Consider the following 12,307-nt stretch of genomic DNA (forward strand, 5'->3'; position numbering starts at 1 on the left):
GAAGAAGATGTTGGAATGTCTGCTGGTTTTAGTTTGCATTGTTCAATAGCGCCTACCTGAGGTAAGGAGCTAGAAGAGGTGGTGATCAGGATGTGGAGGGTCCAAGAGGATTTTGCATTCCTTTGTTTTAGACCTTGCGTGCAAGTCCTCAAGAGTGGGTAGGTGTGTACCAATAATTTTTCGGCAGCCTTGACTGTCCGTTGCAGTCTGATTTTGTTCTTCTTTGTGGCAGCACCAAACTAGACTATGGTGGATGAACACAGAACCGATTCAATGACTCCTGTGTAGAACTGCCTCAACAGCTCTTGTGGCAGGCTGTGCTTCCTCAGAAGCCGCAGGAATTACATCCTCTGCTGGGCCTTTTTGAGGATGGAGTTGATGTTGGTCTCCCATTTCAGGTCAAAAGAAAATGTAATTTCCAGGAACTTGAAGGTCTCGACCGTTAACACAGGGCAGTTGGACAGTGTGAGGGGCAGCTGTGGACTTCAGGATGTTTCCTGAAGTCCACGATGATCTCTACCATCTTGAACGTGTTCAGCACCAGTTTTTGTCGGCCACACCAAAGCTCCAGCCGCTCCACTTCCTGTTGTTATGCAGATTCGTCACCGTCTTTGATGAGACCGATGATTGTCGTGTCATCTGCAAACTTCAGGGTTTGACAGTCGGGTGTGGTGAGAGCGAAGCATAGCGGAGCGAGTACACATCCTTGGGTGGCCCCAGTGGTGATGGTGGGTGTGGATGAGGTTGTGTCCCCCAGCCTCACTTGCTGTGTCCTGCCCGTCAGGAAGCTGTAAATCCACTGGAAGATGGCAGGCAAGACATTGAGCTGGAGAAGCATGGTGGAGTTTGGGGATGATGGTGTTGAGCAAAATGATAAAATTATACTACATCTGAAGCCACTCAGGAAAAACTCTATTACCATGTCAAAATTTGATACAGTTGACCAAAAAACTGTACATGAAACGGTTCACAGTAGCTGAAACCCTCAACAAGCTGTCGTAACTCAATACCATCTAACTTTTTCAAAGCTATTGCAAAGTCTGTGTTAGCTAATTTGCAGCACATAATCAATTGCTCACTTCAGTCAGGCGAGTTTCCTAAAGAGCTTAAAGTAGCTGCCATTAAGCCTCTTCTAAAAAAAAATAGAAAGCTGGACGCTTCCATGTTAGCAAGCTATAGAACCATCTCAAATCTCCCTTTCATAGCCAAGATTGTTGACAAAGTTCTTTTTAATCAACTCAGCAATTTCTTGAACTTTAATGGACTTTTTGACAAATTTCAATCAGGGTTCCGAACTCATCACAGTACAGAATCTGCTCTTATCAACGTGCTAAATGATACACGGTTCAATACTGACTATACTGAAAGGTGTCAATTCTGGTCTTGTTGGACCTCAGTGTAGCTTTTGATACGGTAGATCATAATATATTGCTCAACAGGTTGGAAACGTGGGTAGGACTAAATGGAACAGTCCTTAAATGGTTCAGGTCCTGCCTGGAGGAAAGGAGTTATTTTGTAACCATTGGAAGTGTTCATTCTCTTCAAATGGCAATGACCTATGGTTGTCCCTCAAGGGTCAGTTCTTGGACCCTTCATGTTCAGCCTGTCTGTGCGACCCTTGGGTAAAATTCTTTAATTTTGACTATCATAGCTATGCAGATGACACACAGTGTTTCCAGATTACTATAGTCCAATTGAGGTGTTGTGTCACTGTCAATTTTCTTCAATTAAACCACAACAAAACTGAGAATTGTTTTTGGCAAAAAAGAAAAGGGGATTGCTATTAGTAAATGCCTGGAGTCACTCTCTTTAAAAACCAAAGACCAAGTCCGAAACCTTGGTGTCCTGATAGATTCTGACCTGACTTTCAACAGTCACATCAAATCAATTACAAAACTGCCTTCTACCTTCTGAAGAACATATCCAGAGTGAAGGCTTGCATGTGCCAAACAGACCACGAGAAGCTCATCCATGCTTTTATCTCAAGTAGACTTGACTATTGTAATGGTCTTCTGACTGGACTCCCCCAAAAGACACACACACAAATGGAATAAGTTTCCAGCAGAAGTGACATCAGCCCGAAGTGTGAATGTTTTTAAGTCCAGGTTAAAAACATTCACACTTTTTCCTCATGCTTTTTAGAACATTTCCATTTTTAAATGATATTTCTTGCACTGTACGCTGTTTTAATTGTGCTCTTATTTTTTTCTCTCTTTGTTTTAAATGTTTATAAGCTGTTTTTTTCAATTGTTTTTAAATGCATTTAATCCTGTAAAGCACATTGAGTTACCTTGTGTATGAAACACGGTAATAATAATAAATAATAAATAATAAATTTGCTTTGCTTTGAACGCAGAGCTGAAGTCCACTCACAGGATCCTCGCATAGGTCCCTTTGCTGTCGAGATGTTCCAGGATGAAGCGCAGTCACATGTTGACTTTTGAATTGAACTTAAAACTGCATCAACGATATGATGACAACACATCCAGAGCATTGATACCAGCAGTCTCTCCTGCTGACACCAAGTGTGATTTTGTTTTCTTTGTGCGTGTTTTTTTTCTGACAGTTGATGAAGCCATGAAAAGAAATAAGAAACTAACAGCTACAAATGAAAAACATGAAGCAACCATTCAGGCACTAATAAAGGTATTGGAGAATTATTTTTTTAGGACGAAAAAGGTGAATAATGCACATGAATAATCCTTGCATCTGGTTCATTACAGGTGACATCTAAGCCATAGCAAATTCATCAGCTTCTTAAATTGGGGGGCAGTTAATTTTAACCAATCGTGTTTCTCAGGAGTTGGAGGAGGTCAACACCAAACTAATAAAGACAAAGTTGTCATCAGTCCGACATGACAACACCTATTGCATGATGACACACACAGAGCAGAATCTAAACCAGCTGAGTTACAAACTGAGCTTGGTAACCAACAACTCTTAATAAGCTAATTGAATTGGACAGCACACACACATACATTTGTCATTCAGTACGTGTGACACAAAATAAGTGGAAGGAGGCAAGCTACTCAACTGGTAATTAACACATTTTTATATGTTTAGGAAAAGGAAATGAACAATAGACTACGCGAAGAGTATGCAGCTCTGCGTTCAGAGAAACAAGTGAGTGATTCCACTAATTATGAAAACGCTTGTGGTCTGTAATTTGTGTCAAAATATCATAATTTCTACTGCATTACATTTGGTCTGTATTTATTTTTTTTTCTTTAAAATTTTGATGAGCAAAAAGCTCGCTCTGGTATATATCTGTTACAATGCTTTACTAGATATCCACTCTGTTTATTATTTATTTATTTGTGACTGTCCAGGAGGTGATAAAATCACTACAGCAAACTCAGCAGCTCTTTTTGAACCAGATACAAGCTGTGAACAGACTAGAGCTACAGCTGCAGGCACGAGAGGATCAGCACAAGGTCAGAACTTGTGGTGCAATATTTCCTGTAAATTAAAACAGACCTACTGTTACCTTGTAATTATTTTATGAACATTGTCTTGTTCATCTCAACTCTGTAGCGTTACCGTAGTATGTGGTCCCTGTACTTGTGTGGGATTTCTCAGCACTCCCTGCCTTCCTCCAAAAGTCTAAACACATCTATCTTATGCTAATTGAAGACTTAAAATTGCCCCAAGTTTTAAGTACGACTGTCAGTGTCACTACAGGTCAACCATACTGTATGATTGAATGGTAATCAACTGTAAGTTATCCACAATAAGTATTGATGGGTGAGTTTGACCTCTATACTCGGAAATACAGGGTGTCTTTCTGTAATACAGATAGAATGTGTACAGGAATCAATAACAGCCAAAGTTTGCTCTCAATAGCCAATATAGTTTTTACTTGTATTTGTCTACTGTTTATCTTCTTTTTTCCCCTCAGTTTTTTTTTTTTTTTTTGTAATTAAATAATCATTAAAAATGCACAGACCCTCTGTTCTCGTTATATAAACTCAAACATTTCGTATTGTATTAAAAATGCATTGGGTGATTAATTTTACTGCAGTCCCTCAAGCAAGAACATGAAGAGATGCGAGAGAAAAGCAAGGCAATGGAAGAAAAAGTTGCCCAGTTGATGGTGAGCTACTCTAGATTATTTTGGACAAGAAGAGAGAGATAATTTTAGTATTAGTGAAATTTAAAAAGTGACATTTTATTATGTAGTTGAAAAGGAGAACATATTGGTGATAACACTTTGGTAAACAAAATAAATTGTTTCTGTTTGACATATAGAGTGAGCAGCAAGATTTTCAAGCACTGAAAGAGGTACATGATGACCTTCAGCAGAAACACAATGAACTGTCTGCACAGGTCAAAGTGCATGCCCAGAATATACACGAGCTGGAGGTAGGCATGAGATTTATCTTGAATGTTTTTTTGTACAGGCATTAATGACACCCAACAGAGAGACTGACCTGAATGCCTTTTTTTGTTAATGCATTAAAGTAAATGATCAATTAAATCTGTTATGCCTTCCACACACTAATAAGGAAACTTTCACATTAAAACTAAATAGCAGTCTCTAAATCCACAACAGCTGCTGTTGACAAGGTTGATCAAGAAGTATTGTTGAATTTTAAGCTTGTGGATGTTTGTTTTTCTTAACACACATGGGAGATTGCACTCAAACGTGTCTGTCTTTCTCCTCAGATGTTCCCCAGTCTTACGGAGGGAACCAGAGGGAGACCTCCCGATGAACCCAAATCCAGCTCCACGCTGCCTGGCTTTGGCAGCCTTCAGAACTCAGCAGTTTCTCAGAGCAAAATCCTGGACTGTCTGGAAGATACAAGTGTTAAGACTAAACTGGATGGTGAAATGGGAGGTCAGCCAACATTATATATACAAGGAGATGAGCATACTTTATTACTAGTTATTTTTCAAAGATTTTGTACGGTATAGCATTTTAGACAGAATCGGACATGCAAGAAATTAACAGATAAAGTACAGAAACATTTTGTCATTTTTTTTCTTACGGCCATATTTTAGTCAGTGTAGTCTCACTACAACTCGAAGTCTTGCTTTTTTGTACTAATGCATTGTGTTATTCTCCCAGAACAAGAAACCCCAAAGTTCCATGTGAAGTCTGAAACTCAGCTGCAAGTTCAATGGGAGAAGGCCTTTTCAATTCATTCACCCAAAAGGCTCCCGGGACTCTCGGAAACAATGGACAGTGATGATACCCTTTTGAATAAAACCACCAGAAGCTATAACACAAGTGAAAAGCTCTCCAATAAAGTGTCAAATCTGATTTGCTCTACTTCCCATCAGTCTACCAATGAGTTGGCCAACAGTGAAGGCGTAGTGGATGGAATAAACATATCAAATTCAGGCAACATGTCAAGCAATGACCAACTAACCAAAGACAGAAAAAGTGTTCATGGGAGCACAAGCCAAAGTGGAGCAGACTGTAGTGGGATGCACAAAGTGAATGAAGCAAACAACAATAGTAATGAAGGGCGCAGAAATCAATGTCAGCCGAGGAATGCTGAAGATCTCCTGGAAGAGAGATGTGCTGGAGAGCAGAAAAAGATAATTATTTCCCAAACAGCTGATAGTGGGAACAGTGAAGAATATAGCAGAATGGGTGCACATGAGTCCAACACAGAAACATTAGTAGAGATCAGGAATGGAGAGAAGGAGGAAGGAAAGAGAATAACAGAGACAGAGGCCCAGACGACTTGTGATATAAAGAGCAACGACCCGCCAGACAGTGACTTTGTGGACATCAGTGAGAAAATAGGCACTGTCTGTGAGGCGGACTGCTATCAAAAGGACACAGAGAAAGTTGCAGACCGCAGTCTTGTTAACATGACAGAATTTCATCTGCTTCAAGACCTCAGCTGTCCTGAAGAGCAAAATCTCAGCAATGGAGCGATTGAAATCATGGAAGAGGCTCAACACTCGTGTCAAGCTGATGTCCTTACTAATGCAGAGTCAGTCAACTCCTCACTAACTTCAGCTCATCCAGTAGTTGAGAAAACCTCAGAAGTGACGAGATTGGATGAATCAACAGTTAATATTCAAACAAAATATTCCGACCTGATTCAGTCAGCTGGCTCAGTGACAAGTCAGAGAATGATAGAACCTACTATTATTACCAGCAGCATGACTCACACAGATGAAATGAGTGGTACAGACACATATGAGAAGGTCAAGAAAATCATTGTTGTTGGGAAAGGTGGATCTCATAATCAGACTACAGCTGAGCTGGCAAATGGACGAATGGAGGATTTTGAAAGTGATGCATACAAGGAGGCCTGTGGGACGGCCTTTCAGACGCAACCTGTCAGTTGTGATGGGGATTTGAACATTTCCATTTCCAACCAAGACAATGCAGTGGATTCAAAGAACTCTGAAAGTGTTTTGTCAGGCTCAGTTCAACCAAAAAGTGGTAATGTTGAATCATTTGAGGTTGGCACATCTGAATTCCTCGAGCAGCCTGCTGTAAAAGAAACCCTCGTTGATGCGGAGGAATTGTCGTTGCCCATTTTAGAGACCTATCGGCCCTCATTTGACTGGAGTGATGCTATAAAACAGACGGTTCTTGCCACAGCTACCTCTGACTATAACCTGCAGCCAAATGTTCAGGTACTCTTCCTAGAATATCTAAAATTATTAGTTTGTGGTACTAAATAAAGTCTTTAGGGAGGAGATTATTTTAACTACATAAACTTCAGGCCCATTGTTGTAGCAAGCCATTGATTACCTTATGCCTGGATCAGACTACAAGACAAATTTGGTCTTTCCCGATTACATTATATCAGACTACTGCCGTATCTCGGGCAAAAGAGTGGCAACACTACACGTCATGTATTCTGATACAGCTGTATCTCGTCTTTTACTATCACTGGGCTTTATCTTGTCAAATCCAACATGAAGAGGCGGAACCTGAAAACGTCTCACTGGTCGACGCGACCGGATACACTCGTTACCATGACGATGACAACAACTATGCCCTGCGCCAATGTATTGTGTGTGTTTCTGTGCGTGTGTGTGTAGGGGGGAGGGGGGGGGGGGGTTTGGTGGCGGACAAAATGAAAAACAAAACTGTGTGATGGTCGTCACCGCTGCTCGGGAGAGGACGTTCATTCAAGGATTGCTTGTGGTATGTTCACATACTTTTCATACGATATGGCTCACAATCAGACAACAAAACGATATGTAACCTTGCAAGCTAACACTAATGGGTGTACGTAAACCGTATGCCGGCTTTTTATCGAATCATGCAAAAAAGTGTTGGTAAACATTGGTTTGTGCGCGGGAATACATGTTGACATTGACAAACACGGGAGGCGATGCGCCTATCACAATACACAATCCTATTGGTAGACGTCAAAGTGCGCTGTCGGAGAATTGTCACTGATATGTCACACTACATGGAAGATATCCAAAAAATCAAATATGCTAGATTTATTTTGCCATCATAGGGCTATCGTAGAGTCAAATTGTTGTTTGTGTATTATGTCACACCACACGAAGTATTGTCATTCCCGACAAAATATGTCGGGAATGACTGCAATAGCTTATCGGGCTAATATCGGGGCTAAAATATCGTAGTCTGAGCTAGGCATCAGGTTTTGTTGATATACTGGCACAATTATTGTTTGAATGTAGAAAAAAGTAATCGTGAAAAATGTGACAATTGAATACAGTGACATAATTATTTTAATAGTAAAGTTATACAGTATAGTCAATTGTTTCTCATTCACCGCACCAGAAGGCAGAAATACACATGAAAATAATTTACTACAAAACTATTAGGCATGAAATATATATCTTGTAGGTGTGATGATAGAGGTTTGATTTTGGTCTCATTGAACATTTAACCTTTGTGTGTTTTCAGAACTCCCCTGTGTCTGAGCAAAATTCAAGTGTTTCTTGTGGGCTACTGACACAGTTTCCCTGCACTTTGTTTCTTAAAAGCCAGCACAGTAAAGGTGACCTCTGTTAGAAAAGCATTAGGCCCTGTGATAAACAGATGTTTCATTGTTGTTTTGTACGGCTGTCTGTCATGGCACATCTCATTGTTGTGAGTTGATTTTCTTGCCACTCACTCACTTCGTTCTTCTCAGAACCCTTGATGATTATCAGAGCGTCCGACCTGTTGAAGGCCTCCGGCGCCCCTGCATCCACAGGATTTGGGAGGAAACATAAGATGGGAGAGTGGAGCATTTTCGGGGAGAGCTTCAGAGAAACAGCAGCAACAGATGTCTGTTACAGAGACTGAACATTTGCACATTATTCTCTAGCTGTTATTCAAACAGTTGTCTAAATAACTAAGGCTACAACTTCTCAATCAAAAATGACATTTAGCATTACATTATTCTTATTCTTATTGTTTTTTATTATTAGTAGTATTATTATTATTAGTAGTAGTATGGGGAACCATTAGATGGGGTCAGTCACACTTACAAATAACTGATACATTAGGGCACTTTACCACAAAAGGCTGCATTTGCTCATACAATAGCCACACAGAAACCAGTGCCTGTCACGTCTCCTACTATATGATGACATTTAATAAGCCACATTATAGACTGTTGTGGTCAGATGAGCTGCAAGTAACAATAACTTACATCTGGCCAAAGCATGACATACAACAGTAGATACTACTAATACTCAATGTTGAATCAGGTCTTGATTGACGGATGTGTTGGTGCTGACCCCTGATACATCCTGTAGACAATCTAACAGACAATAGAAATAATGGCCGATGCAAGAAAATTTTTCCATTGTGCTTTCCTTTCTCCCACTCTTATTTAATCATCTGTCCATCACTTTTCAATTTTCTTTATCATCCTATTCTCCTTCCATATTTTCTTATTCTGTTTTTCACCATTTGACACACTCCCATTCCATCTTTTGTTACCATCGCCGCAAACTGTCACTGTGGTTTATAAGATCCAGGTGCAGGCTATTGAAGGAGATATAGTGTAACACATTGGAAGTGTGAGGAACAAACTGGTTTAGTAAAAAAAAGAAAACTGACTAAATTCTTCATTTTGTATGGACTCAACACTGGGAACTTCTCATGAGCTCAGTCTGGGCCTGGATTGTCTCTTCGAGCTGCATACAATTTCACTGGTTATTGTCTGCTCTGTCTTTGTCCATCAGTTAGAGTTCCTCAAGAGGCCTGATTGAACTGTATTTTTTCAGGGACTACTGTTTTACACCACATGGGAGTTCATTATTCTCTTGTGTGTGTGTGTGTGCGTGTAGGAAAGCAGAGTGTCATTGGCTGCCCCTTCTTGTCCAGTCTCCAGCTCTTCCAGCACATGGCCCACTCCTTCTGGGTATGTCTATTCATATCGTACATTGACACAATAAGCAAGTTGACCGCTAATCTATTAAGACAAAAAAATTTCATCTTGGAGAGGAATTTATGACAAAAAGGCAGTTTCTGTTTGACTCGTCATTGTGAGTACAGTACATATTTTTATGGCAATAGACAATACACCAAGTTAGATGTAGACTTAACACAGATATTGTAAATATGCAGTACAGTATTGAATCACCTTGGGAACCCATAAAGTCCGGCGTAGTTTGCTTATATATACAGGTACTTGTGTTTGGGCGGCTGTGGATCAGTTGGTAGAGCAGGTTTTCCTGCGATCGAAGGGTCGGCAGTTCGAATCCCAGCTCCAACTGTCCACTGTTGAAGTGTCCTTTGGCAAGACACTGTACCCGAATTCGTGGGTACAGTGCCTTGCATGGCAGCAGCTGCCCATTGGTGCATGAATGGGTGAATGTGATCCTCTGTAAAGTGCTTTGGTGATGGTAGATAATGCGCTATATAAATGCACTCCATTTACCATGTATAGTTTAAATACTGTTTATTTGTTTATGGTTAATATGTGGTCTAAGATTTGGGCTGTGAGTGCTTGGAAGTTTGCAGTCCATTGCTCTTCTGGGATTAGGAGGGGATGAGCTAAGTGGTGGCCAGGAAAATTTTCAATGGCCATTATACTTGTGATACACATCCATCCATCGATCCATTTTCCATACCGCTTATCCTCACAAGGGTCACGGGCGTGCTGGAGCCTAACCCAGCTATCTTCGGGCGAGAGGCGGGGTACACCCTGAACTGGTCGCAAGCTAATCGCAGGGCACACAAACAAGCATTCGCACTCACATTCACACCTACAGGCAATTTAGAGTCTTCAATCAACCTACCACGCATGTGTTTATGATGTGGGAGGAAACCGGAGTACCCGGAGAAAACCCACGCAGGCACAGGGAGAACATGCAAACTCCACATGGGGGAGGCCAGACTTGTACCCAGGTTCTCAGAACTGTGAGGTGGATGTGCTAACCAGTTGTACACCGTGCCGCCTTGTGATACAGAATGTACTTTTATTTTAATGAACCAATATACAGTGGCACTGTAGTTTCTTATGTATATTATTTTGTATTTATTTTACAGCACATAAAATACAGAAATCATCACAACCATACTACATGCATTTTAGAATTGTTTTATAATTATGATAATTTACTATAGTTTAGCTGTTGTGGTCTGAACATTATAAAAATTACACATGCTGCTACTGTCAATTGTAATCCGCCTGAAATTGTTCTCATTAACAGCCTTTCTTGAACGCTATTTCTATTGCTGAAAGTCATTTCTTCCATGGCTGGTTTGTTTTGTTTCCTCTCTTCATGTGAAGTAGAACTTCTGTACCCGGTGTAGCTCCAAGATCCGATGCTGAGTTGGAACATCTGTGCTCTCAGGAAGAGCAACAGTCATCATTCAGAGCTCAGATATCAAAAATTGAACAATTCTTACAAACAGAAAGGCTCCACCTCTCCAAGCGACGACGCACAGACAAATAAACCAAGGTTTCAATGTTTTGAATGTAGTGTTTCTATTAATTACAAATTACTTGGTGAATTATAGATTCATATTACCTCAATATTGATCCCTATGATAGTATTTCAAGTTCAATGTTACTGCTTTTGAATTTTCTTTTTTACATTTCAAGATTTTTCCCTGTTCCACATTTATTGTTGATTAACATCTGTGAAAAGGCAAGGGAAGACCTCCATTGTTTGTGTAAGAATGTTCAGTTTATTTAGTGAATGAAATACATTTCAAAGACAACTGTTTTGTGTTTTTTTTTACCATTTTTGACAGTATCTGTAATGTTTTCGGTTTGCGTGTTTTTGTATCAGTCGCAATTTATTTTGAAGCTTTCTATTAGTTTTACACAAATTACTCGGATTAATAAACAGCAAAGGCCAAGCTTTGTTGTCTGTTGTAACAGTGTTAATAGCTAATTAACATTCAGTCTCAGAGGCGCTCTAACTAGTCACACCTTTTTTCAACGCCTTCCTGCTTCTGCATGGCTGGCCAGGAGAAAAAACACCTATTAACATAGATTTAGAGGTACCAATCAACTCATCCTAGCTCATTGTGATTAACAAACATCAATTAACACACAGTCAGTCAAATTAAAACATTCTAATTAGCCTCTTGTTAACTTTATGTTCCCGGTGAGAGAATAACATATGGCCCCATGTTAGCATGAGCCATCTCACCACAGATAGTTAGCCACTAATTGCAGACAAATTGCTCTCTAAATGCAATATGATTATTCTGATTCTGATAACGAGGAATTGGTAATGCCTGCATAGCTAATCTTAAGAAAGATTAAGCGACTAACCTATATTCAAATATAATATTCAGCAGGGTATTCTTTGGTCACTGGATGAGCGGAGAGAAAAACGGAATTCCTCAAATAAATAAATAAATAAATCATTATCTTGGCATACCACCAAACACAGTGATTCGTTTTTTTACAACCAGTTTTCACTCATCGTTTAGTAGTCATTTTAGCAATTTAAAGTACACTCATGGGCTGACGACTGAGATTGGCTACTTCCGCTACCAGAGGAAGTTTATCCCGTATATGTACTGACAGTGACAGTTCATATATTGGTTTGTTTCTTACTCGCATAACAATATTTGGGGAAGTTTCTGGGTGTCAGTGTATCTGCTACCAGATCCGAAGTTGCTCCTATCGACTTGAGACTCCTTCTGCTCACTCATTAAAATTAATGGTGCATATTGTGATGGTTAGCGCAACGTCTCCGCATGGTCCATCTTCCTGCACTTACTGCTAATGAATACATCTGAATGTTAATGCTCTCATAAAGACATCTGGTGCATTTGAGTGGCTTTGCCCACCACTGCTGACCCTTATCCTTATTGTGAGCTCGGGGGTGGGTGGGTGTAAGATGGGGGAGGTGTGGAATGTTAAGGAGTTAATATTTTCACACAAACCGTAGAGTT

General features: G+C 40.1%; 1 protein-coding gene across 5 annotated transcripts in view; it reads left to right on the forward strand.

Moving 5' to 3' along the window:
- LOC133478387 (coiled-coil domain-containing protein 73-like) overlaps nucleotides 1-11,110 on the forward strand; it is a 32,654-nt gene extending 21,544 nt beyond the window's left edge. For 2 of the 5 annotated variants that reach the window (XM_061774410.1, XM_061774414.1), the window contains 12 exons: nucleotides 2,567-2,646; nucleotides 2,801-2,926; nucleotides 3,064-3,123; nucleotides 3,330-3,434; nucleotides 4,022-4,093; nucleotides 4,249-4,362; nucleotides 4,666-4,837; nucleotides 5,075-6,603; nucleotides 7,859-7,952; nucleotides 8,088-8,224; nucleotides 9,235-9,308; nucleotides 10,683-11,110. In XM_061774410.1, the coding sequence (XP_061630394.1) occupies nucleotides 2,567-2,646; nucleotides 2,801-2,926; nucleotides 3,064-3,123; nucleotides 3,330-3,434; nucleotides 4,022-4,093; nucleotides 4,249-4,362; nucleotides 4,666-4,837; nucleotides 5,075-6,603; nucleotides 7,859-7,952; nucleotides 8,088-8,224; nucleotides 9,235-9,308; nucleotides 10,683-10,848 (2,729 nt within the window). In that variant the 3' untranslated portion in view covers nucleotides 10,849-11,110. The remainder of the gene's footprint in view (nucleotides 1-2,566; nucleotides 2,647-2,800; nucleotides 2,927-3,063; nucleotides 3,124-3,329; nucleotides 3,435-4,021; nucleotides 4,094-4,248; nucleotides 4,363-4,665; nucleotides 4,838-5,074; nucleotides 6,604-7,858; nucleotides 7,953-8,087; nucleotides 8,225-9,234; nucleotides 9,309-10,682) is intronic. The other 3 variants (XM_061774412.1, XM_061774411.1, XM_061774413.1) reach the window with 3 other exon arrangements.
- The last annotated feature ends 1,197 nt before the right edge of the window (nucleotides 11,111-12,307 follow it).

Source organism: Phyllopteryx taeniolatus, chromosome 5 (assembly GCF_024500385.1).
Source record: "Phyllopteryx taeniolatus isolate TA_2022b chromosome 5, UOR_Ptae_1.2, whole genome shotgun sequence".
Lineage (NCBI taxonomy): Eukaryota > Metazoa > Chordata > Actinopteri > Syngnathiformes > Syngnathidae > Phyllopteryx > Phyllopteryx taeniolatus.